The sequence below is a fragment of the Rosa chinensis genome, chromosome 2 (assembly GCF_002994745.2).
Source record: "Rosa chinensis cultivar Old Blush chromosome 2, RchiOBHm-V2, whole genome shotgun sequence".
NCBI classification, from domain to species: Eukaryota; Viridiplantae; Streptophyta; class Magnoliopsida; order Rosales; family Rosaceae; genus Rosa; species Rosa chinensis.
Genome location: NC_037089.1, coordinates 29,235,501 through 29,262,746, shown reverse-complemented (window position 1 = coordinate 29,262,746; position 27,246 = coordinate 29,235,501). Strand labels below are relative to the sequence as shown.

Below are 27,246 nucleotides of genomic sequence, written 5' to 3'. Positions count from 1 at the left end.
AGGTACTCCCAGCGTAGGCTAGGATCAATATGTCGCCTCATAAACATTAAGGCATTTGCTTTCACCTTATTAGATGGTTCATCATCTTTGGGGTCGGTAATGGTGGCAATGTAGTCTTTTGCCAGAAACCCAACGGTGGTACTCAAGTCCTTCTGAGTCCAAGATGTCAAATTCAGGTCGAGTTGGATCAGCCATCTATATAAACAAGAGAGAAGATATAAATTATGCAGTCATAAAGACATCCACGTAAATTATTTTCCAAAATTATGAATTAGATTTCAAGAACCAAGATTCGTAATGGTCACATTTTTTTCGATGCTACGTGAAAATGCTTTATCACGGTAAGTGTGTATTTATAATGCGCTTGAACCTTCATTATCATGGCAAAATCAATTGTTTGTATAGCATTCTAAATAAAGAATAATCATAGCACGTAATAAAGAATAAAACATAGCATGTATAAAAAATAAAGGGTTTTTGTCCATTTACCCCATTTCTAGGGATTTTTTTCCCACTTACCCCATTAAGTTTTTTTAATTCTTTCTTACCCAATACACTCTAAGGGAGTCTTCCCTAATACCCCATTAAGATTTTTTTTTTGTTTTTAATTTTTTTAATACCATTTTACCCCTCACCCCTTTGTTACTTAGAGAGAGAGAAAAAAAAAATGGAAGAGAGAGAAACCATAGGAGACTTCGCCGGAGCCCATCACCGGCCGCCGGAATCCGGTCACCGGCTAACTTTCGCAGGATTCCGGTCACCGGCCGCCGCCCACCGGAATTTGCTGAAAATATCACCGGAAAGGTTTTTTTTGCCCCCAATAGACATCTATTGCCCCTATTTCCCCCCAACAGACGTCTATTGCCCCCTAATAGACGTCTATTGCCCTCCAATAGACGACTATCAGCCATGTATTGCCCCCCAATAGACGACTATCAGCAATGTATTGCCCCCCAATAGTCGTCTATTGCCCCCAATAGAACTTTCGTTTGCAGAATGAAAACTGATATTTCTAAAATTAGATAGATAAAAATTTGATTAAAGAAAAAAAAACGAAGAGATTACATCAATTTAAAACATCTATTGCCCGGCAATAGACTTCTATTGGGAGGCAATAGACGTCTATTGGGAGGCAATAAACGTCTATTGGCCCCAATAAAACCCTTTTTTTCTTTCTTTCTGGGCTTCTGCCATATTTTACCACCAACAAAAAAAAAAAGAAAAAAGAAAGAAAGAAACTGATTTGGGTCAAGCACCAACAGACCCGACCCAATCAAGGACCCGGTCAGAGTCGCTGCAGGTATAGCAGTGGAGAGAGTCCGAAAAGCTCTTATCCATCTTTCTCTTCGGAATCGGAACCAGAAGCCAATGGGCAAGCTCTCCAAGGCCGGGAAGAAGATACGACACCAAGCTCTGCCAGCTTCTCTATGGCCAGGTGCTTATCGTCACCGCCGATAACGTCGATCTGGTTGAGATCGAGGCCTAGGAAGAGGAATACTGTGGGGCGCTCGGTGTCGTCGACAGAGCCCTGCCGCCGTTCTGCAAATCATCTGGTCTGAATCGGACGGCGTGGTTCGTCGGAGGAACCGAAAGAGATTCGCAGAGAGACGATCACCGCCACGGCGAAGCCCAGCCACACCTTCGTCTCAAACAACATCTTTGACCGTCGTCTTCTTCTTCAACGGCGCTGGCGAGCTCATAAAGTTTGCCATGGCGTCTTTTTGGTTTGTAATGATACCATTGTGGTTTTGCCGGAGCTCCGGCGTTGATATCTCGGCGACAGAGAGAGGAGAGAGAGAGAGAGAGAGAGAGAGAGAGAGAGAGAGAGAGAGAGAGAGAGAGAGAGAGAGAGAGAGAGAGAGAGAGAGAGAGAATCTGGTGTGAGAGAGGGAGGAGAGTGGAAAGAGAGTGCTAATGTTGTAGTTTGATAATTAAGCTTTGGGCAAAATGGTCTTTTCTCATTAAATTGTGTAGGTGAGAACAAAAATCTCTTGCTGGGGTAAGTGGGATAATTTTCTTTTATTTTGGTGCTTTGGGTCAAGGACCCAAAAATAAATTGCATGGCATGCTCAAATTGCACAAATATACAACAAAATATATGCTACATATATCATGTGTAAAAATAAAATATAAACAATAGCATAAAGACATGCTTAGAAATAATTATGTAAGCATAAATAAAATAAAACATGCTCAAAATTTCATGAATATATATCACATATATAACAAGCAATAAAATAGCATGCTCAAAAAAATTCTAATTACAAATAATTAAATATACCATAGTATGAAATTAAATAAATAAAACAGAACATACTTGTTGTCGAGCAAATAAAACAATCCTAGCACACGCGCGTGTTGATGCAGACGTGTGTAGCGATGTTTTTGGGCTTGAGAAAAAAAACTGGGCCGCTTCCTCTTTCTTTTCAGCAGTGGGCCACGGGGCATTTTTTTTTCTTTCTTTTTCTTAGCTTGCCCTTTTTTTTCTTTTCTGGGCCGCAGGCCTTGTTTCCTTTTTTTTTTATCTGGTTTTTTTCTCTGGGTCACAGGGCTTAATTTGTTGTTTGTTTTTTTTTGGGTCGGCTCTTTTCTTTGGCCGGGTCACACTCCTTTTTTTTTTTTTTCTCTCTCTTCTTCTTTCTCTTTTTCTGGTTTTCTTCTTTCTCTTTTTCTGGTTTGCAGACAACCACAGTTGACTAAGCGAGGCGGTGGTTTGCTAGGTGAGGCTTCGCTGTGGTGCACCGGCACGGGGATCTGCGCAGACGAGGGGTCGCGGGAATGTAGGGATTGCATTGCTGCTCGCGGTGGATTGTTGCTGTTGCGGCTGTGGGCGCGCGGGGGCTACTGGAAGGATGATCGAACGCCAGGGCTAGGCCTGTAATTGGACCGGGTTCGGATCGGATCGACCTAAATCCAAATCCGTTTACTAAAAAAAATTCGATCCAAACCCGCTCCGTTAACCCGGCGGATCATTGATACCTCGATCCAAATCCGTATCCGTCGGATTAACGGATACCCGATCCGCTAATCCGATCCGTTTATAATTTCAAATATTTTTAAATTTTAAATAGTAATATTAAATTTATATCATAATATCTCATAAGATATTAATAAAATATTAAAATAACATGATCTATATGAAGAGTATCACCAAAAATAAAATTACGAAGACTGCCTCTTAGATTTCTGCAAAAAAGTAATATTAGAAATCTTTAATATTTTATATTTTATATTTTTAAAAAATAATAATATATTAATAAAAAATAATATTTTTTTTATTACTAAAACGGGTCGGATCATTAACGGATCGGATCGACCTAAATCCAAATCCGATCCGTTTATTAAATGGGTTAACGGATTCGGATCATTAACGGATCAACGGATCAAAATGTTCGATCCAAACCCGTTTAATAGCTACGGATCTGGAGCGGGTCCGGATCAAAATCCGGTCCATTTACAGGTCTAGCCGGGGCTGCTGGGTGTCGCTTGGCTGGTAGCAGCGATGGGAATTATAGATGGGTGCGGTGAGCAATTGGCTGGGTGACCGCAGCGATGGGGTTGCGGAGAAGGGCGCGTAGGCTGGGCAGATTGTTGGAGTCGGGCTACTGCAAGGAGGGGAGGAGGCTGAGCAGCGACGGCGCTGGGGCAGATGGGAGGAGGGGTCTGCGCGGGGCAGGGCTGGGCTGCGCAGGTGAGGCCCGTGTAGCGGTGGGCTGCTGTGCAGGTGCCGGCACGCTGGGCTGGTGAGAGGCCGGAGCCAAGTCTGGAGGCTGAGGCCGGTCTGGCTGGGCAGCTGCTGCTGGGATCGGCGCAGGTTGCTGCTTGGTTGGGCTGTGCTGCTGCAAGCCTCACCAGCTGTGCTACAGGCGTGGACTAGGCAGATCTGGATCGGTTTTTTTTTTTTTTTTTTTTGAAGCTAGAATTTTTCTTTTGGCTATTGGCTCTGAGCGTGCTGATAACGTGTTAAAGTAAAATGACAATTGGAATTGGTATACTCATTTCATTCATAACCCCTTTATATAGGGATAGGATTACAACGGAAATATCAATTACATTGATGATACTAAATGATGATTGAGCTGTGATTTGTAATTGCTTGATTCCATCTTCAGAGAAGTAATTAAGCAGTTTTTCATGGGAGTTTGTAGTTTTTTCGCCACACTTATATGTTCTCATTTTCACCATTATTTATTTCTTCTATTTTCTATTTATATTGTAATTTGCCTATATTATCCTAACCATTAGGTGAATAGTAAAGTTTTTAATATTTCAGGGTTATTTTGATACATTTTTTCTATTTTGACTGACAAAGCATATTCTCTTAATAATATATAGTACAGATAGATAAGAAATCAAAAGTAAATATATGGGAAGGGTGCGGCTATTGCCACCCTACATTTTCTTAGTTCACTTTACAAACATTTGAATTATTAAAGACTATATTACCCAAGTGCAAAATGACTAATAAGTACACTAATTTTCTAAAATTCAAATATGTAAGAAAAAATAAATACATAAGGATAATGAATGAATCATCCCTTTTGATATAAAAAAAAAATTTCACAAAATCATTAGTGTTAACTTCATCAAAGTCTTTGCAATACCTTTTGTGAACACTAAAAGTAAAAATTTAAAACACGAAAAGAAAAAAAATCAAAATCAAAAATCAATCTCTGTTTAAGGATATCTCTATTTGTGTTTGGCCCAAACTCTAGGTTACTTGACCTAGTGGTAATAAAGTTTAATTAGAAGAATCTAGAGATTATCTTTCCTTGTATGATTCTAACTCTATGCATTGTAATCCTCTATATAAAGATGCCCCTATTATCTATGAGAATACACAGCGATTATCTCTCAATTTCTGATTCCCTAAAACACGTTATCAGTACGAAACTCTAACCCTGAAACCCTAATTTCGTTGCCCTCAAATTCCAACATCCATCGCCCCACATATTGAAGCCCTAGCCTCAAGGAACCTAGAACCGGTGGCGGAACCACCGGAACCGGCCGGAAAGTCCCTGAACATGCCGTCGGAAAAATCGGACCGGCCCCTACCCCCAGCAGGCACCTGCCGAGGTCCCTGCACGCCCCTGCCGAGATCTGACGAGTGCTGCCGAGCCTCTGTCGACAGCCTTGCAGGCATCTGCCGAGAGCCCTGCACGCTTCCTGCCGAGTGCTGCCGACATCTGCCGAGAAGCCCAGCGCGCACCCGCCGACACTTGCCGAGACGTGTGCCTGCCCCTGCTGACAGCCCCGCACACACCTGCCGAGCCCCCGCTCACACCTGCCGAGCATTTGTCAACATCTGCTGACAGATCCCCTGCACGCCATCGACAGCTGCCGACAGCCCTTGCCTAGCACCTCCAGGAGCCGCGCAGCAGCCCTGCAGAAGCTCCGCACAAGCCCTACAAGGCTCTGCCACCTCCGCTTACAGCCACCACCACCTCAGCTCCGGCCACCGGCGACCACCGTCAGACCACCACTTTTCCGGCGACCTCCGGCAAAATTTTCAGGCCATCTACAGTAACTTTTCCGGTCAAAATTTTCGGCCAATTTTCAAGGTAAACTTTTCTAAAAGTTCCCATTTTTTGAAGTTTTTTTTCATTCCTTTCTTCTTTTCTCGGGGACTTGAAACCTCCCTTCTTCTACCCCCCTTTCTTCTTCATAGGGGAGACCAAAAGCTGAACTGTGGGGGTTCGTGCTCACTCCAACCTTAGAGCTTGTAGAGTCCTCCAAACTTAGAGTTTGTTGAGAAGAATACGATCGACCACAAACATCATTGTCTCGATCTAATCCAACCCCTCTTGGAATTGAATTTCTTGGAAGCGACTACGCTCGGAAATTCCTAATTTCTTGGAAGCGACTACGCTCAGAGATTTTTTGCTTTCGTGGTAGCTTATTTTGCTCTGAAACTAACCCTACTTTCTTGTTGTTTTTCAGGATGAGTAACCTGAACAAGTTGAGCTTCGCTCCACTAGAGACAACAGGCGTAGGATACCACAAGTGGGTCCGTGATGTGCGCCAGCATCTGAAGGCTAATGGGATCCTGAGTACGATCCAAGAGCCAATTCAGGACGTGCTTACTCCTCAACAAGCTGCTGCTTTTGAAGCAAATAGAGCTACGAGAGAGGCTAATGAAGCAAAAGGCATCATTCTCATGAAAAGGCACATGAATGACGCGCTCCAAAATGAGTACCTCAATGAGGAAGACCTAAGAAAACTATGGGTAGAACTCGAGCAGCGTTTTGGCAACGTCCGTGATTCCCTGCTTTCAGACTTAGAAGTGAGATGGCATAGCCTCCGCTTCTGTGATTTCAAGTCTGTACTTGACTACAATTCAGAAGCACTTCGTATCAAGTCTTTGATGAAATTCTATGGACAGAAAATCACTGATACGATGTTGATCGAGAAAACTCTCTCCACCTTCCCTGTCTCTGCATTGATGGTAGCTAAAAACCATCGGATTGATGTCAATGCTAGACGCATCACAAGATTTCATGAGCTTATTGGAGCCGTGAACGTAGCTGAAAAGCACGACAACATACTTGTGAAGAACTATAACTCTAGACCCGTGGGAGAAAAGCCAATTCCGGAGTCTAATTATAGTCGCGCCCCTAAAGGAGTGCGCAAGGAGCAAAACCCTAAGGAAAATGATTATTCTGGAAGTTCTGGTCCATAATCTCGCCCCAAAGAGGAAGGAAATCGCCAAGATAGGCGTGCACGGAACCGTAGAGGTAAACGTGTGAAGAGAGAGAGAGGCCAAGCCTCTGGCTATGGTGGTGACGCCACCAAATGGAATAGCCATCCCCAAAGCGCTCCTAAAGCGCCTCGATCAAGGGAACCTGACCACAATGATGCTTGTCTTCGGTGTGGAGCGTCCGGACATTGGGCTAAAGTATGTAATGCACCCCAGAATGTTGCTAACGCGTACAAGACGTATCGTGAAGCAAGGGAAGCAAATTACATGGAGCAAGAAGATCAAGATGACGATCTCGCTCTAAGGGTTGAAGACTTCAAAGGCCAAGATCCAGAGACTGGCGATTTTGATTAAGTCTTTTTATTTTCCAAGAGATGTAATAGGCAATTGCCATATTATTTTGTAGTAGATGCCAATGGTATTAGTAGGCATACTCAATACAAATGTGATGTCTAGGAAGGTTTTGAGATTAGTGGTACTTGAGAGAGCTTTGCTCCACTGACATCCCTCTACTCACCTGGTCACATATGCGTTGGAATTACCGAAAGAAGTTAGATGACTACCATTGTTTTGCATTAGCTAGTTTTTGGATTAGATTTTTTTTGGTCAAAGAGACAATGATGTAACTCCGTTGGCTTATGAATAAAATTTTGAGTTCCTTTCATTATGACTCCATTTTTATTCTTTGTGAATACGATGGCTAAGCCATCAATATGAATTCAAGGACATGGAATAGCCCAAGTTCCCCTTGCTAAATAGCACCTTGATTATTGTCACATAAACTCTCTACGCTTCTAGAGCAAATTGCACCTATGAATAGTCAATGGATTCCATGCGAAAACGCATGTAGAGAACGAAAATGAGTTCCTTTGCAAATGCCTCTAACGATTGCAAATAAAGGTGCATCTTAGAGAAGTTTATGTGTCTCTCTAGTGGACTCTATGTCACTATTCGAGCTATTAAATCCAATGAAGTTATGAGAGAATATCTCTTGGATTTAGACATATATTGGCTTTGTCACGACAGGATAGGTCATCCTAGTCATAATATGATGATCCTTATACTAAAGACTTCACACGGACATCCATTCTTCAGAGTGAGAAGAAGCAAGAATCGAAAATTAATTCCTGGACTTAGTAAGACAGCAGCCACCGCAGCATCTGGCGCTGCAGCTATCTTGGGACGCCATAGGGCCGCCCAAGTCCCTCGTGATGACGCCATAAAAGGCGCCAACCATGAGCATGACGCCATGGTTGTTCCTCCCAATGGCAATGACGCCATACATACTCATTCCTATGGCCCCAACGCTATAATGGGAGATGTAGTCACACATTTTGCTTCTAATAGCGCTACAGACGCTTAGGCCCAACCAAAATCCTCATTGGTTGCTTCTAAAGCCTTTCGCTCGTTTTACAAAGCCCATTCCTTAAGGTAATTAGGACTGAGACCGTCCTATGCAAAGGATATGTCACTACTCATTCTGTTCTTACAACGAATCCGTAGGGATTTTGTGGACTGATTCAACCAACTTGCGGACGTTTAAATATCTCATGATGTTGGTTGACACGCAAACACGCTGGTCACGTGTTGTGCCATTGTCCACATATAAATGTTTCTTATGCTACACTCCTAGCACATATCATACAAACAACGGGCCCACTCCCCGAATCATCCTATTCAGTCAATTGGATTTGACATTGCTAGAGAGTTTACATCGAAGACTTTCAATGGTTATTGCATTGGGACTAATGTTGGACATTATATTCCCAGGAACACACCCAATTGGTCTCGCAGAAACGACTACGATGGTAGTCTGAACATTGGTAATGTGCACCAATCTTCCTATATCCGCTTGGGGTGATGCAATATCGCATGCAGCTATGCTAATTCGTCTACGACCCACCGCTACTCAATATACCTTTGCATTACAGCTAGTGACTGGGTACAAGTATCGTACTTACGCATATTTGAGTGAGCCATTTATGTGCCGATTGCGCCGCCACAGCGCTCTCTGATGGGTCCTTACAGACTAATGGGCAACTCAATTGGATTTGAGACTCCAACAATCGTCCGCCACTTAAAGCCCTTGCAAGGCGATCTCATTACCGCTAGATTTGCGGGTTATCAATTTGATAAGACAGTCTTCCCATCATTAGAGGGAGATAAGAACACGGATGTTTATCAGGAACGACAGGAATTGTCGTAGTCTGTCCCCACTATGTCTCATCTCGATCCTTGTTAAAGTGACGAGATCACACAAATATGCTGCAAACATGCTTGCAAGGACGTACGTCCCTACGAGAGGACGTAGCGTCACCCTACACGGAGGTAGGCATGGCGCCAACGCCAAAGAGAGTGGCACTTTGGCGTTACAGGCCATGGCCCCAGCTAGGATGCGTGGGAGGCCCGTAGGTTCGAAGGATACTTTGGCACATTCCAATCCTTTGATCATTAAGACTCAGAATCCGTCTCATGAGTATCTTCCGGGTTATGGTTATCGTTGGGGGACGCCTCAACGTTAGAACCTATTCCTGAGAATATAGAGCTCTATGAAACTTACACTAGTGTACATGAGACGTTGGATAAAAACTCCATCATGATTGATGATGTAGTTGCGCATTTCGTTACGCATAAGTTTGTTGAGTCTAATGATATCGAACCACGCTCCGTTGATGAATGAATGCCAACGTAGAGAGATTTGGCCTAAATGGAAAGATGCGATCCAGGTTAAGTTGGATTCTCTGGCTAAGAGGAAGATTTTTGAGCCAGTGATGCCAACATCTCCTAAAATAAAACTTATTGACTAATGGGTCTTCGTTAGAAAGCGTGATGAGAAAAAGAGATGGCAATCTCGCCTTATGACGCAAGGCTTCTCACAAAAATGCCATGGAATCGACTACGATGAGACACATTTTCTCGTAATGGATGTCATTGTACTCCACTACCCTATCAGTTTGGTAGTTTCCGAATAACTGAACATGCAGCTTACAAATGTGGTCACTACGTATCTCTATAGGGATCTAAATACGGACTATACATGAAGGTTCATGGTGAACTTCATTTACCCAAGTCAAATGGCTCTAGACCATGGAGCGCGTTTTCAAAGAGATTGAAATGCTCACTAAAATGACTATTTGATTGGGAGGGGATATGCCCACGCTTTTCCATAACAAGTTTCGGATTCTATCGCGGTTCATGTTGGACATGATCTTCATTAGAAGCTCTTAAAGAGTTAAGGGAAACCGCTGAACACTTGAAATCCGAAGTTTGAGATAAAGGATTTTGGGAGAACACGATTATGTCTCGGTTTAGAACTTGAGCATCGTGTCGATAGATGCTTAGACATTTTGACAAGGTCAAGCCTTCAAGCACCCCCATGATCGTCCGTAGTCTTGATCTTGAAAATGATCCTCTTCGTCGAAAGGATGATGACGAAGATGTGCTAGAGGCAGAAGTGCCTTACTTAGTACAATAGGCGCATTATTGTACTTATCCCAATGCATAAGACCGGACATCTCATATATTGTGAACTTGTTAGCTAGATATAGCTCTGCGCCAACGCGACGCCATTGGATTGGTGTAAAAGATATCTTTCGATATTTGAGATGTATGATTGATATGGGCTTGTTTTATCCTTATAAAGAGATGATGGATTCGGACCCATCACACACCAGGTACGCTGCCAACACTGGCCTGTGTCCACTATCCCTATCCCAAAACAACATGTGTTTTGGAAGGTTTTGCTGATGCTGGGTATCTCTCTGACCCACACAAAGGTCGCTCCCAAACTGGTTATGTTTTTACCATGGGAAAGACCGCGATATCTTGGAGGTCTACAGAATAGACTTTAATCGCTATATCTTCGAACAATGCAGAGATCATTGCTCTTCATGAAGTGGTTCGTGAATGAATATGGATTGGATTCATAATTACGCCTGTTCGAACAATTGTGGTTTGAAGTCTACCACAGATGAGCCTACGAGCATTTAGGATAATGCTGCTTGTTTTGAACAAATGAGGCAAGGCTACATCAAAAGCGATAACACCAAGCATAATCAGCAACAACAGACTCTCCTCGAGATCAAAGTGAACTAGGCTCGATATGAGGACAGTGAGGCAGACTTGTTTACTAAGTCATTGCCCAAATCCACGTTCGAGAAACATGTGGCAAGAATTGACTTGCGGAAATTATCTGAACTCCCATGATCGTAGTCATCAGGGGGAGATGTCTATATGTTCATCTCGAAACGTGAAGGGTGTGTTGTGCTCTTTTTCCCCTTCGACCGAGGTTATTTTTGTCCCACTGGGTTTTTGTTACTCGGCAAGGTTTTTAATGAGGCAACGAGAGAAGCACCGCGTTTGGACAACACAAGGGGGAGTGTTTAAGGATATCTCTATTTGTGTTTGGCCCAAACTCTAGGTTACTTGACCTAGTGGTAATAAGGTTTAATTAGAAGAATCTAGAGATTATCTTTCCTTGTATGATTCTAACTCTATGCATTATAATCCTCTATATAAAGAGGCCCCTATTATCAATGAGAATACACAGCGATTATCTCTCAATTTCTGATTCCCTAAAACAATCTCTTCTTTCTTGCCTATAGTTGTAAATTTACTAATCCTTTTACATGGATTGAAAAAGAGAACATTGAAATTGAAAGAAAAAAAATTTAAAAAATTAGAAATAAATTAGATTATGATTTTATTATGAGATTTTAATATATTTTAACTTTTTTATCGGTTTAAATTAAATAAGATATTTTCGTTAAAAATATTTAGTTATTAATTGTATATGTTATATAAGGATATTTTTGGAAAGAGAAATGGGTTAGATAACTAAATTTAATAATTGAAATTAAAATATATGGTGTAATGAGCAAGTAGGGTGAGTAAAGAAAATAATGGGGTGTGGCAATGGAAACCTTTTCCAACAATTACAATTAAGAAATTGAACAAAAGTGAGCACTCCGGGTCGAGAAAATTAATGTGATTCGTTTTGGAGAGTGAAATTTGCACTCCTCAAATTACAAACCATACTCCCTTTATATTTTTATATTATTTCTCAAGGTTTCTAATTTGAAGTTCTCAAATTTACCCTCCATGTATTTCCAGCAGAGTATTTGTACTACCAATAACCAAACAATCGTAGTACAATCCAATAGAGTTGCCAATTTGCCATCGGCAAACCAGAGGCTCCTATAGTTTTATGTATAAAGCCGCTTTAAAGGGGTAATGGGTGCTTCACATTCCATCCCTCACCACTGGTACTGGTACCATCACCCTTCTTCACTCAAATCCCAGAATATCCTTGTTTTCTCAGTAAACAGAGTCAAGATTACAAAACCCAGTATTCAAATTACCCCCCACCAACCAAATATTCAAGACCTAGTTGAAGACCATGTCTTATTACCTCATCGCTTGCAAATTCGGCGGCTCCATTGCCATCAACTCGAGATAGTTGCGATACCCTGTTCATCGACCTCGCAAAATTTGGCAGCTCCGTTGCCATCGATCTTATTAGCTTCTGCAACTAAATTTTCCAGAAAAATTGATTCTTGGAATGATCGAACTAGCAATTTAAAGTTCTTATAGATCTCAATTCCATATGAGATTTTCGAAGAAAGGTTATTTTTGTTGCCTGCTCCCAAATCTTGCTTTATGCTTACCTTACTCTCTCTGTCTTCTCTCTTTCCAAACCCAGAAACACAAATTAAACACAAAACAAAAGGAAATGCTTCTCAAGCTCAAATCAACTCCCATCTCCCTCATACCTTTTGTTGAATTTTCTTTGATTAAATTTGGTCAATGTTGGAGATGCTGGGTTCATGAGTAAATGTCTATAATTGATTGATGGAAGGAGGATTTGCATAGATGATAATGATTGCAATTCTAAAGAAGCTTTAGAAGACGAAGACGTAAGATTTGATGAGGACAAAAATATGTTTAGGACGGGTAAACTTGGAAGTTCAATAAAATTTGATTGAGATAATATTTTAATGTTATGAAGGGAGTGTGGTTTGTAATTTGGGGAATGCAAATTTAACTCCTCTTAGTTTTATGAATTTTCTCCATGTTCAACGTCTCCTAAAAAAAAGCAGAATGAGGCGTCTCCGAGTTTCTCGGAGCGACTTGGGTTTTCGCAACCTAGGTTTCGATTTGGCGGCGGCGAGCTTCCCTCAGGCAAGGCAATCTTTCCTCAGGCAAGGCGGCGATCGTGGAGGGCAAAGATGCGATGGCGCGGGGCGGGGTCTCGGCGTTGATCGTGCGGTGCAGCGCGAGGTTTCTGGGTTGGAGGCCTCGCTGACCGTGTTTTTTGCTGGATTGGATCCGGTCTTCGAGCGCCGTACATCGTCGACGGTGGTTGTCGGCTCTGAGCGCGGCAGTAGTCAAGGCCGGTGGCTGGGTTATGTAGAGGGATGTTTCGATCTGGACGTCACCGTTCTGAGACGTCGATCGAGGCTATTCTTGGAGGGCGGTGGTTTTCAGGCGGTGACTCACGGCGATTTTCAGCCGGCTGTTTTCATCCAGACGTCGGTGGACGGTTTGATGAGATGGGCAGGAAGGCCGCCGGAATTGATGGCGGCGAAGTGGCAGCAGAGGAGCTGGGCTTCTGCTAGGTCTTCCTCGTGGGCTTGGGGTTGGGCCTGGGTATCTGGGCCTGGGCTCAACTTTGGGCTGATGGGGCAGAAGGCCTTGGTCTCTATGAAACAAGCTTCCAAGAAGGGGAAAGTGAAGAGGGTATTTGCTGGTATGAGCTCCAACTCGAAAAGGGAGGAGCTTGTTATTTACTAATTTATTTCTGTTGGGTATGAGCCTATGTGAGCGAGGACAAGCTTCTATGAGTCTTCTATGACGTTTCTAGTTTCTAGTTTGTACCACAATTGCGTGCTTGGCAAGTTAGGGCTAGTTGAATGATTTCCTTTCCGTAGGAGGCGAGGTTTGTTCTATTCTTGTATAGGCTCGCTTAAATGTGAGCGTCCCAGAGATTTTAATGATCTGCTCTAGCTTAGATAGTTTAGTTCGGATTTTCTTGCCGAGTTTGCTTATGTAAGTTATGGTAGACTCTAGCCTATTGGCTGTTGATCTAATGAAATCAACTTCTATTTCAAAAAAAAAAACGTCTCCTCAAGAAATTAGAGAGGTTCAATGTTGAGGAATTAATGAATTATACAGAAATATCTTATTGTCAAATCAAAAAATTTATGAAGAGGCCATATCCGCCTTTCACTTGATTTTCAATGTCCAATTTGGTTGCTACAGGCCTACAGCTAAATTAGGATCCTAAAGTCACATGAAATTAGAACGGTCCGAGTTTGAAATCAATGAGACACCCTTATTTTTTGCAACTTTGTTAGCACTTCACAGTGGCGTTAATCTCACACCTAAGCTACCGGCCGTTATAGACTGTACTTGAACTTGAAGCAACCTAGCTAGTGATCCAATTGAAGCGCGTGAGAGATGAATTCAAAAACAAGTCAACGGCCTCTTCCTAACTTTGTGTCAATATTAAATGTCGATGTACAATTTCTGGGGTTCTAAGGATGAGAATATTAGTCATATATAAGTTTCAAATATTACTTCATTAAGCAGCAAGCAATCAAATGATGGGAGCATTCATTCGAAGACTCCCTTGACTAGTGCTTGGCATATATAATAAAACCAAAAAGAGAAGAGTGGCCACCAACTAGTGTGTAAATTTCCTGCGCAGTTTGCTTTCTTAGTATGATTTCCATGTATATGCATGCATATATATTCCTTTATATATGCTTATCAACCCAGTTACTTTCATGCATGTACCATAATCCATTTACGTGTATCCTACAAACCATTCAACCATATATAAATAGTTAAATACCCAGGCTAGGCTTACCATTATCTTCAACTCGCGCGTCATTTCCCTCCACATTCAACTTCATACTCGCTGATCTTGATCTTAATATATCTCTGTTAGTTCTTCTCTCTCCCAAAATCTCATACAGAAAAGGAAGAAAAAATGGTGCAGCATACACATTGTTCTTACGCAGCTGTATTGCTTGTTCTACATATTTTATACCAGTCGTCTGCTTCTGCTGCTGATGAGACCACAAGTCCACAACTGTTTACAATGTCTTAAGCTTTGGAGCTAAACGCAATGGCGTAACTGATTCAACCCAAGCTTTTCTTGATGCATGGGCTGCTGCCTGTGCCTCCCCAGATTCAGCCTAGATAAATGTACCAAAAGGGAGGTATTTGCTTAACTCTATTACCTTTAAAGGTGACTGCAAGAGCCCACAGATTACTTTCCAGATTGATGGAACGCTTGTAGCTTCACCTGATTACCGAGTCCTAGGCCAAGCCAACAATTGGCTCGGTTTTGAAGGAGTCAGCGGGGTAACCATTATTGGAGGAACACTTGACGCCAAGGGTTCTGCATTGTGGGCTTGCAAATTGAGCACCAAAGCCTCCAATTGTCCTGATGGCGCCACGGTTAGTATATGAACTAGAATCATCTGCTACGTACTGTACATTTCTATTTAGTATTGATATTTAATTTAAACTCTTGTCTATGTGTAATTGCAGGGTTTGAGTTTTACGAACTCCAAAAACATTAGAGTCGAGGGGCTAATGTCATTGAACAGCCACATGTACCACATTGTCATAAACGGCTGCCAAGACGTTCTCATTCAAGGCGTCAAAGTCATTGCTGCTGGCAATAGCCCAAACAGCGATGGCATCCATGTCCAGTTCTCGAAGTTGTAATCTTCGACACCTCCATCAAAACTGGGGACGATTGTGTCTCTATTGGCCCCGGCACCAAGGACTTATGGATGGAACACATATCATGCGGACCTGGCCATGGCATTAGGTATGTCAAAGTTTCAAGGTTACAGGTTCATCATATTAAATTAAACCTCTTATAATGTTGATGTTAGCTAGCTAATGGCCTAATGCATGTGTTTGGTGATCGCAGCATTGGGAGCCTAGCCAAGGACTTGGAAGAGGAAGGGGTACAAAATGTAACGGTCAAAAATGCGATTTTTAAGGGCACCCAGAATGGTGTGAGGATAAAATCTTGGGCGAGACGTAGCAACGGGTTTGTCCAAGGTGTCCAATTTCTTGACGTTGAAATGATTGATGTCCAAAACCCTATTGTAATTGACCAAAATTACTGCCCACACAACCTTAACTGCCCTGCTCAGGTGAGAATTGATTGAACTTGATTATCATGTGCCCAAATTAAGTTCAATAATCTAAGTACTAATGCACACTTCTATCTCGATTCAATAGGTATCAGGTGTGAAAATTAGTGATGTATTGTATCAAAACATTCGAGGAACATCAGCAACAGCGGTTGCAGTAAAATTCACTTGTAGTGCAGCAAATCCATGCAGTGGGATAAGACTTGAAAACGTAAATTTGGCTTGTCGGAATCAAGTGGTGGAATCGTATTGTACAAATGCAATCGGAAAGACTTTCGGCACTGTTCAACCTACGAGTTGTTTATAATCTTTAAAAGCAAATAATTAGGCATGAATTAGCTAGTAATGTGTAAATAGATGCACTGCATATTGCTTGTGTTTATAGAAAATATGTACACTATATCATTCGTTTTATACATACAATAAAATAGTTAACAAGTATTCAGTAGAATTCTAATGATGACCCTTCGAGATATTTTCACACAACACAAATGCAACCAGGCACAGACATAATACTTACTTTTTTATTATATTCAATTCAAATATAATGCGAATATGAAATGACACGATATGTTAAACAAGAATTTGATCTCAAAATCATCTTATTTGAACTTAATTTATTGCAAATGAGAAAAGGAAAAAAAAAGTGTTATTCAAATACAAGGTTAAAGTGACTATGTACATAAAAAAGGTGTTAGGTGGTAGCTGTGGTTTAGTACATTCAATATTTTTCACGAAAATGGGTTAAGAACGAACTAGACATTAATGAAGAAAATCATGATTTTGTGGGGGAAACCTGTCCGACTCCCAATGACCTCCTTCAGCAAAAACGAAAAAAGAAAACCTGTCCGAATAAATCTTCATTTTTTATTTAAAGCATAAAAGACAACACCTTTATAGAGAGGTCAAATGGTCTAAGGGGAGAAGAACGTCCCCTCCAAGCACAAACCTTTTCTATTTGCATTCACTCTCTCAAGGGTTCTGGTCAGAAATTTTACCTCTCTCTTGAATATCTGGATGATAATTCTAAGCCCAAAGAGTTGAAATGTAATGTATCTTGCCTTTTGTTACAGATTGTTCTATCTCTCTTTTCAAAATCCCTCTCTCTTTTTTCATTTCCTTCACATAAAGTTGTGGTGAGGAAGTGGGTTTTCTGTGATAATTCTCATGGTAATATATGCTTTGTTTTGAATGCAGATAACAAAAGCAAGGGAGTTTTGAGTTAGACAAGGAGATGATGGAAGGTTCACACAAGAAAAAGCCTAAAAAGCCCAACCTTTTGGCTGAGACTGTGTTTTCTTGGTCCCTTGATAACATTTTCAATGAACGTCTCTTCAAGAACAAGGTATTTTGTGGCTAGCTTCCAGTTTTATTTGTAAAGTCTTTATCTTTTTGTGTTTTTGATCTTTTATTGAAGAAAGGTAGCGGCTTTATGTTTCTTTGTTATCTTTCTCGTTGCTCTGTTAAGAAATAAGTGAAATAATAATCTTTAGAAGGGTAGCCTCCACTTTTACTTGGAAAGTCTTGATCTTTCTTGTTAGAAAGTCTTGATCTTTCTTGTTATTATTGAAGAAAGGTACGGTCTTTATATTCCATTGTCATCTTTCTTGTTGCTCTGCTAGTAAATAAGTGAAATAGTAAAGGTTTTTGTGGTGAATTTTGATGACTGTTACAAGAGAAGGTGGCTTTATTGTTGTAGCAAATTTTTTAGTTTTTCTTCGGTGGCCTTGACTCGAAAATGTCTAATTTTTAAGCCTACCATTTCAGTTTGCTAATTATTCCTCATGCTTTGCTCTCACTCATCTTCTTCACTTTTTCTTTTCTTTCTTTCATCTGGTACTCAAATATGAGCAAATATATGGCAATAGTGTGACCACTGAGATCTGGTATTGCGGAGAGTGTGATGAATTGTTGTCAATGGATATCATTTATTTCTATCTTAGATGGCAATAGATATCCGTTCTGTTTTGTGACTGAAGTGTTAAGGTGGGAAATGCAGATGCATCGATGATGATCGGTCATGGATCTGTAGTAGTTGTCTTATAGACTTGATTGTTGCTAGTGAGACCACGATACAAAATATGCACTTTGTTCAATTTAGGTTCACTCGTGACTGTTCAAAAGAGAGTAGATATACAGTAGTTTCTTCACTTAAAAAAAGAAATGAGCAAATGGCTATGTTTCAATTATGTATATTCTATTCGGGTAAAGCTATGGTAATTTAAAATTTCTTATACATGTCCAATTTAGATTCACTTCAGGCTAAAAAACACCTTTAGGATTGGTTAAAAAAAATTCATGCTTTTACAAAATAAGTTTGGATCCAACGTTTTAAAAGTATAATCTGAAGACGTCTATTTATCAGAAATATCAGATTGAAATTGTAATGTAATACTCTCTCCTTGCATCCTTCTGTATGTTTTAGTGAATTCCGCAGTTGTTTACATTGAATACAATTTGTTTGAGGTTTGAATCAAATGAGGCGTACTTACAGCAAGTCTTTGTTATTCTAGGTGGAAAAGATTCCTGAATCATTTCACTCTGTGGAGCATTACCTCGGGTGTTATCTGTATCCTTTATTGGAAGAAACAAGAGCGCAGGTCCATGCAAGTATGGAAACTATTTACAGAGCACCATTTGCTAAAGTAGTTGCTTTTGAAAAAGTGAAGCCATATGGAACAAAGCTATATGATATCAAGGTTGATTATTGGCGAAACAGGTTAAATGACCGTGGCAAAGAGCCATATGAAACTTTGCCAGGTGATCTTTTTGTTTTGGCAAATGCTAAACCTGAAAGTTTTTCAGATTTACAAAGGGTAGGGAGGTCATGGGCTTTTGCATCAGTCACTAAAGTCTCAGAAAATGAGAACGAGGATGAAAGTACTTCTCTTTATTTTAAAATCAAGGCTTCCAAAGAACTTGAAGTTGTAAAGGGTTCGGCATCACTGTTTATGGTTTTTCTAGTGAACTTAATCCCGAATGGAAGAATATGGAAAGCTTTGCACATGTCCAAAAACCTGAACATTATCAAGGAAGTTCTGTGCACTGATTCTGTGGTAAGAGATTTGTGATTGTAATTAGTATGTATATTTTGTTTGGTTGAGTTAGAATTACGTTCACTAACATAGGAACTATTTGTGGTACATGAACTATAATGTAATGTAATACTGGCCCAACATCTTAGTAAGTACTCAGTGTTTTTAGCTTTTTTCACAGCTAAATAACCTTTACTATATCACTTGATGATATACCATATTAATATTAAGACAATTTCTTCCTGGTTAAAGTTCATGAAGAAATATGACAAATCTTTCCTCCCTGGTTTAACCTTAATACTTGCATATCAAAATATGTAAGATGGATTCTTTGACTGATCTAAATAACATATCTGATGGTCTTCAACTCTATTTAATTATTCCATATGATTACAGGCTCATGAAGATTTTATCACATATCTGATGTTCTTCAACTCTATCTACTTGTGTATCAAAATATGTAAGATGAATCCTTTGTTTTATTGCTGGAACTGACTGAAGATATTATGATTGATTACAGGCTCATGAAAATCTCTGCTCTGAAAAGAATAATGACATCGTGAATAAGGGGTTAGTTCAGAGTTTATCATCTGGTCTGAATGAATCCCAAACAGGGACTGTTTTAGCCTGCCTTGAAATGCTGCATTGTCGTGAGAAGTCTGCTGTTGAACTAATTTGGGGTCCTCCTGGTACTGGAAAAACTAAAACAATTGCGACTCTACTTGTAACCTTGTTACAGATGAATTGTAGGACTCTTGTTTGTGCCCCAACAAATGTTGCAATAACTGAAGTTGCTTCTCGTGTTGTAAAGATGTTGACTGAAGTACAGTCCAGTTCTTTGTTTTGTTCTTTCGGAGAAGTTCTTCTATTTGGGAATAAGGAGCGACTCAGAGTTGGCTCAGATATTGAAGAGATATATCTAGATTACCGTCTCAAAAGGCTTGCCGAGTGCTTAGGACCACAGACTGGCTGGAGGCATTGCTTTGCTTCCATGATAGATTTTCTTGAAGATTGTGTTTCTCACTACCATAACTTTTTGGTAAATGAGTTAACCATAGAGAAGGAACCAAAGACCTTAGGTCAAATGAAAGGAAAAGAAAGCAAGTGTGACACTCAAGTTGGCGAGGAGAAGTGCAAATCATTTCTGGAATTTATTAGAGACAGATTTGTTTCTAATGCATCACCTCTAAGAAATTGTATTGCTATCTTATGTACCCACATGGCGAAAAATTACATTTGTGGAGATAATGTCCAAAACATGATTATGCTTATCAACTTGGTTGATTCCTTTGAATCATTGTTGTTTCAAGATAATGTTGCTTCTGAAGCACTTGAAGACATTTTCTCTTGTTCTGACATTGACGACATATGGGAGACATATGCTGATAACTCATTTCATCTATTCATGAATAGAAGAGAATGCCTTAAAGTCTTGCACACTCTGTTTGACTCCCTTAGTGAACTTCACATTCCGAATTTTGTGAAGCAAGAGTCTCTAATGGAATTTTGTTTTCAAAATGCCTCCTTGATATTTTGCACTGCATCCAGCTCATATAAGTTGCATAAAGTGGCAATGGAGCCGTTGAACGTTGTTGTTATTGATGAAGCTGCACAATTGAAAGAGTCTGAATCAACAATCCCCCTTCAACTATGGGGTGTGAAGCATGCTGTTCTAGTTGGGGATGAATGTCAGTTACCAGCTACAGTGAAGAGCATTGTAAGCTGATGCCACTTTGTTATAAACAATATTTACTCCTCTTTATAAGTTTTTATTCCACTTCTTATTTGTGTGCATTTTATTTCTCCTTTCTTTTCTTCTGTAGGTATCTGATGAAGCAGGTTTTGCAAGAAGTTTGTTCGAGAGGTTAAGCTCATTTGGTCGCTCGAAACACCTTCTAAATATGCAATACAGGATGCATCCATCAATAAGTTTCTTCCCAAATTCTAGATTCTACAATAACATGATCCTGGATGCTCCAAATCTTAAAAGTAGAAGCCAGAAGAAACACTATCTTAAAGGGTCAATGTTTGGTCCTTATTCTTTCATCAACGTAATTGGTGGACGAGAAGAGAAGGATGAGGATGGACGTAGTCGAAAGAATATGGTGGAGGTTGCTATTGTTTCACAAATACTGCGGAATCTCTACAAAAGTATGTCTAGCTGCATTCTTCTTTATGTGCTCATATCGATATTTTAAATAATTGTCTGCTTAATTGATTTTGTTTTTATGTGATAGTTTACTTTAGTTTCTGATACAGTAGCATTGTTGTCAGTGTATTCAAATGGTCTTGGCATATGCATATACTTTAATTTGAAAGTTTACATTGCCTCAGTAATTCCCTTCAGCTAATGTTTTCTTTGTATATATTAGCATCGTGTAATTTTCTTATGCATTCTGTAAACAGTATCATTGTTACATAAATGCAATTTGGGTGACATGTATAAAGGATCATTCATTTGTTAGATCTAAACTGTGTAGCTTATTTCATAAAGATTGATATTCACTTTTGTCTTTCACTTTGTATACAGAATGGGTTGAATCAAAGCAGAAACTCAGTATTGGTATAGTATCTCCATATGCTGCTCAAGTAGTCGCAATCGAGGACAAACTTGCACAGAAGTATAACAATCTTGATGGCTTTAAAGTGAAGGTAAAGACAGTTGACGGGTTCCAGGGTGGGGAAGAGGACATCATTATATTGTCCACTGTACGATCCAATTATCAGCGGTCACTTGAGTTTGTTTCAAAACCGCAAAGAATTAATGTTGCTCTTACAAGGGCTAGGTATGTTTTACATAAATTTGTATGCTTCTGCATCCTTGTTTAGTAGGTTGGTGGAAATAGCTGCTGATCCTCTGATGATTTTAGGCACTGTCTATGGATTTTGGGGAATGAAAAAATTCTATGTCATAATGAGTCTGTTTGGAAGGCCGTGGTCCTTGATGCCAAAAATCGCCATTGCTTTTTTAATGTGGATGAAGACAAGGATCTAGCCAAGGCCATATTGGAGGTTAAGAAACAGTACGACCAACTAGATGATTTGCTTGATGCTGACAGTATACTTTTCAGAAGTGCTAGATGGAAGGTAATTAAAGCTCTTGTTATTACATCTTGATTACCTTAATGCCAACAACATATCCTTCCTCTTAATTTTCCAAGAACTTAATTGCAACTGTTCAAAAGTTTAATTGGATCATCTCTTACATTATCTTCAGGTGCTTTTTAGTGATAACTTTTTTAAGTCATTCAAGAAACTGACATCAGTCCGTTTGAAGAGGTCGGTACTAAATGTTCTACTGAAACTTGCCAGTGGCTGGAGACCAAAGAAGAAGAGTTCAGAAATGATTTGTGGTAGCTCTTCACTGATCTTGAAGAAATTTAAGGTTGAAAATCTGTATGTTGTTTGTACAACAGACATTGCAAAGGACTCAAGATACATTCAAGTATTGAAGATTTGGGACATATTGCCCATAGGGGATGTCCCAACTTTGGTCAATCGCCTGGACCGTATAATGAACAAATATACTGATGCTTTCATTAATCTCTGTAAGGAGAAATGTCTTGAGGGGTATGTCATTTATCTTCTTGTTTTCCTAATTATGTATGATTTTATAATCCAAGTCATAGCACCTACTCTCCCTTTAGATGAATAACGGGACGCTCACAAGATGAACAATAAAGCTTTGTATTCTGATTGAACAAAAAAAGTAGCAACTCTTCTCATTGAAATGATATAATTGTACAAATTGTTCTTCATATTAATTATTGGTTTCTTTGTTTTTGTTTTGTGATCAGTGATTTGGAAATTCCAAAGAGCTGGCCACCTTCTTTGGAATTTTTGCGGTTTAAGGATTTTAGCTTCACTAAAATCCAGAATGATTTTGTTGGTGACACATGTGATGGTAGAAGTTACGCTGAGAATTCACGGGTTAGCGAAAGTTTGTTGCTGATGAAGTTCTACTCATTATCATCTGGGGTAGTAAACCACTTGCTGTCTGATTGTGAGGGTAGAGAACTGGATCTTCCATTTGAAGTTACGGACCAAGAAATGGAGATTATCCTTCATCATAGAAGTTCCTTCATAGTTGGAAGGTCAGGAACTGGGAAAACCACTGTTTTGACAATGAAATTATTTCAGAAAGAACAGTGGCACCAGTTGGCAGTGCAAGGATACTATACTAGTCAAAGCAGCAAGATTGAAAAGAGTTCAGCAGCTACTGAGGAGAAAGTTCTACACCAGCTTTTCGTTACAGTGAGTCCTAAGCTGTGTTATGCCATCAAGCAACATGTCTTACACTTGAAAAGGTGCGACGATTATTCATTTATTTTCTGCCTATTATTTTCTTAACATGTGAAAAGTACTGTATCGTGAATTATAAAATGACATCTTTCTTGTCGAAAAACTGTGGTATCTTGGCTTATAAGTCACTCAAAGCTTAAACTTTTTCTCAAATATACTAAACTTGAGATTGAATTAAATAGGTTCAATGGGTTTAGAACTGTAGTTAGAATGCACAGTTGCTCTCAGTACATAGTTTTCGAATTAATTCTGTTCCTGCTTTAACTCATCTGCATGGTTTGGTTTTAATGACCGGATTCTTATTTTAACATAATAGAATCTTTAGAATTTTAGTTCAGGATGAAATTGTGCTCTAGTATATGATCTCTGTTGCTCAAGAGTTTCTTTCATATATTCTGACTTTTTTTCCTTGTGTCCACAGTTTTGCATGTGGTGGAAGTCATTCGACTGAAAGCAGTTTGATTGATATGATTGATTTTGATGAGGATGAAGCTCAATTCAACGATATCCAAGATTCATTTCATGAAATTCCTCCCCATTCTTACCCTCTTTTCATCACATTTCATAAGTTCTTGATTATGCTTGATGGAACACTGAGCAACTCATACTTTGAAAGATTCCTTGATGCAACTGAGCTTACTCATGGTCATCTACGGAATTCAAGATCAGCTGCCTTGCAGACTTTTATAAGAACAAAGGAAGTCAGTTATGAGAGGTTTAGTTCATTATACTGGCCGCATTTTAATACCGATTTAACAAAGAGGCTTGATGCTTCAAGAGTCTTTACAGAGATTATTTCCCATATAAAAGGTGGCTTGGGAGCTATAGAAGCATGTGATGGTAAACTCAGTCGAGAGGATTATGTACAACTGTCAGAGATCCGAGTTTCCATTCTAACCAGGCAAGAGAGAGAAGTTATATATGATATTTTTCAGATGTATGAAAAAATGAAGATGGAAAATGGGGAATTTGATCTTACTGATTTTGTAATTGATCTTCACCATCGACTGATGCATGAAAAGTATGAGGGGGATCATATGGACTTTGTTTATGTTGATGAGGTTCAAGATCTAACAATGAGTCAAATTGCCTTGTTTAAACATATGTGCCACAATGTTGAAGATGGTTTTGTTTTTTCCGGTGACACTGCACAAACAATTGCAAGGGGTATTGATTTCAGGTTTCAAGAATTACGACATCTGTTCTACAAGAAGTTTGTGTTGGAGTCAAGAACCAATAAGCACGATGAAAGTAAGGAAAAAGGCCAAGTCTCGGAAATTCTTCACTTGACTCAAAACTTTCGTACCCATGATGGAATCCTCAAGCTATCACAAAGCATTATTGACCTACTATATCATTTCTTTCCCCTTTCCATTGATGTCTTAAAACCTGAAAGTAGTTTGATATTTGGGGAAGCTCCGGTATTGCTTGAATCTGAAGAAAATGAAAATGCAATCGTAAAGATTTTTGGAAATACTGGGAATATAGTTGGATTTGGTGCAGAGCAGGTAATTTTGGTCCGAGATGATAGTGCTCGAAAAGAGATATCCAAATTTATAGGGAAGCATGCTCTTGTTCTAACAATTGTGGAGTGCAAGGGCCTTGAGTTTCAGGTGATTACCGTATCTGTTAACTTCTTTAGTTGCACAGAAGTAATCACTGTTTTTAATTTAGTACTTTTATTTTTGTTTTTTAACCTATCGTGATCCTTAGGTATGGCTCTGCTATGGCATGAATCTTTTTTTCCCCTTTCCTTTTGTTTCCATTGAAGAATTTTTCCTCGCTACATTTTCCAATGGAATTCCTGTTATATATTGGTTTTGGATCAGAATATGATTGTTATTAGTTGCCGCGATTTTTCAAATGTTGAAAAAGTCCTAACATTTGTCTATCCACTGTATAGGATGTCCTCTTATACAACTTTTTTGGCTCATCACCTTCAAAAAACCAGTGGAGGGTTATATATGATTACATGAATGAGCTAGATTTACTCGACCACAGTTTACCCAGGGGCTTTCCTGGTTTCGATGTAGCCAAACACAATATCTTATGCTCTGAACTGAAGCAACTATATGTGGCCGTTACTCGCACGAGGCAGAGATTGTGGATTTGTGAAAATATGGAAGAGCTGTCCAAACCAATGTTTGACTACTGGAAGAAGAAATGTCTTGTGCAAGTTAAGCAACTGGATGATTCCCTTGCACATGAAATGCAAGTTGCAAGCAGTCCTGAGGAGTGGAAGTCACGTGGCATTAAGGTTTGCTTAATCTTTCTGTACAACAATGAGAAAATAGTAATGATGAAGAGGAGAGATTAACTATAACAGAAATTGTTTTTCCTGTAGTAGTAGTGGTGGTAGTAGTAGTAGTACTTATTACAGTTCAAATACCAGTATTTTCAATTATACTTTCCTAATTCGTTCTTTTGTTTGTTGCAGCTATATCATGAACACAACTACGAAATGGCCACAATGTGCTTTGAAAGAGCAGGTGACACTTACTGGGAAAGAAGGTCTAAAGCAGCTGGCCTTAAAGCACTTGCTGCCCATATACGAACGTCAAATCCTGAAGAGGCTAAATCTATTCTCAGGGAAGCTGCTGAAATATTTAACGCTATAGGCAAGGCAGATTCTGCTGCCAGATGTTTTTCTGATCTGGGGGAGTATGAAAGAGCTGGTAAGACTATTTAAAATCAGTTTTTCTTAGTCTGCCTCCTGTTTTTGATTCGTAGTATTCTAGTGGTTCTGTTGGTTTTTGGTTTCCGGAGTATGAAAAAGCTGGTAAGACAATTTACATCTGTTTTGCTTAGTCTGCCTCATGTTTTCAAATCGTAGTATTCTTGTGGTTCTGTTAGTTTTATCCTTTGTTCCTTGGATTTTTGTATTCATTGTATTGTATAATTGAAAATCTTGATTCCATGTTTGCATGGCTGTGTACTCCCATTTAATGTTGAAATCTCTAGGGAATTTTTGTTCTGAATTAAGGTTAAATCAATTTTATTTTCTTAATTTGTGTCTTTAATTGGTGCAGCTAGAATATATTTGAAATGTGGGGAGTCTGAACTGAAGAGAGCCGCGGAATGTTTTTCTCTAGCAGGACGATATAAGGAGGCAGCAGATGTCTATGCTAAGGGTAATTTTTTCGCAGAGTGTCTCACTATTTGTGAAAAGGGAAAACTATTTGAACTGGGTTTGCAGTACATCAATAACTGGAAACAGCATGCAGAAGAGGACACTGCTATGACTACTAGAGGAAAAGGAATAAATAGAATGCAGCTTGAATTTTTAGAGAGCTGTGCACTTCACTATTATGATTTGAATGATAACAGATCCATGATTAAGTTTATTAAAGCTTTTCCTTCTATAACTTTGGTGCGGGACTTTTTGAAGAGGTTGGATAGCCTTGATGAGCTTTTGTTGTTGGAGGAAGAATTTGGAAATTATCTGGAAGCTGCAAACATCGCACAGCTTAAAGGTGAAATTCTACTTGAATCTGATTTCCTTGGAAAGGCAGGTAAGTTCAAAGAAGCCTCATTGAAAATAATATTCTACGTACTTGCCATGTCTCTTTGGTCATCTGGCAGCAAGGGCTGGCCTCTGAAGAAGTTTCCACAACAGGAGGCCCTCTTGGCAAAAGCGCCAAGAATGAGACAGACAACTTTCATGAGTTGGTTTGCACTGAGGTTGATATTTTATTAAATAGGCAGGATAACTTGGCTGTGCTGAAAAATCAATTGAATTCTTCTCAGAGACACCAGAGTATCAGAGGGGAAGTTTTATCTGCTCGAAAAATTTTGGATGCACATCTTTCTCAAAGAACTGATAAGTATATATGGGAAAAAGAATTGATTGGTGATCTTGTAGAGGAGTCAGAAGAGAAAATATCTAAAAATCAGGTTTCCATTGATTCACTGGTATACTTTTGGAATTTTTGGAAGGAGAAGATTCTTCACATATATGAATCTGTGCGATGTTTGGAAACTCCAGAATGCAAGGGATATGTAGAGTGTTGTTTAACTTGCTTAGGTGTGTGTA

The 27,246-nt window shown here is 39.6% G+C and overlaps 1 protein-coding gene and 1 pseudogene across 1 annotated transcript; both read left to right on the top strand.

Annotated features, from left to right (window-relative positions):
* Positions 1 to 12,796: 12,796 nt before the first annotated feature.
* Positions 12,797 to 16,183, top strand: LOC112184071 (annotated as a pseudogene).
* Positions 16,184 to 16,790: 607 nt separating this feature from the next.
* On the top strand, positions 16,791 to 26,938 carry LOC112184069. Its single transcript, XM_040513859.1, has 13 exons — positions 16,791 to 16,923; positions 17,074 to 17,221; positions 18,390 to 18,932; positions 19,432 to 20,628; positions 20,735 to 21,062; positions 21,442 to 21,697; positions 21,782 to 21,998; positions 22,129 to 22,481; positions 22,709 to 23,218; positions 23,635 to 24,826; positions 25,117 to 25,470; positions 25,651 to 25,888; positions 26,243 to 26,938. Exons 2-13 carry the CDS (start codon positions 17,111 to 17,113, stop codon positions 26,908 to 26,910), a joined length of 5,967 nt encoding a protein of 1,988 aa, XP_040369793.1. The 5' UTR covers positions 16,791 to 16,923; positions 17,074 to 17,110; the 3' UTR covers positions 26,911 to 26,938.
* Positions 26,939 to 27,246: the final 308 nt, after the last annotated feature.

Coding starts and splice junctions, on each gene's coding strand:
- LOC112184069 (XM_040513859.1), top strand. CDS start 17,111: ATGATGGAAGGTTCACACAAGAAAAAGCCTAAAAAGCCCAACCTTTTG. Junction 17,222..18,389: donor AACGTCTCTTCAAGAACAAG/GTATTTTGTGGC, acceptor TTGTTATTCTAG/GTGGAAAAGATTCCTGAATC. Junction 21,999..22,128: donor TCAGAAGTGCTAGATGGAAG/GTAATTAAAGCT, acceptor CATTATCTTCAG/GTGCTTTTTAGTGATAACTT.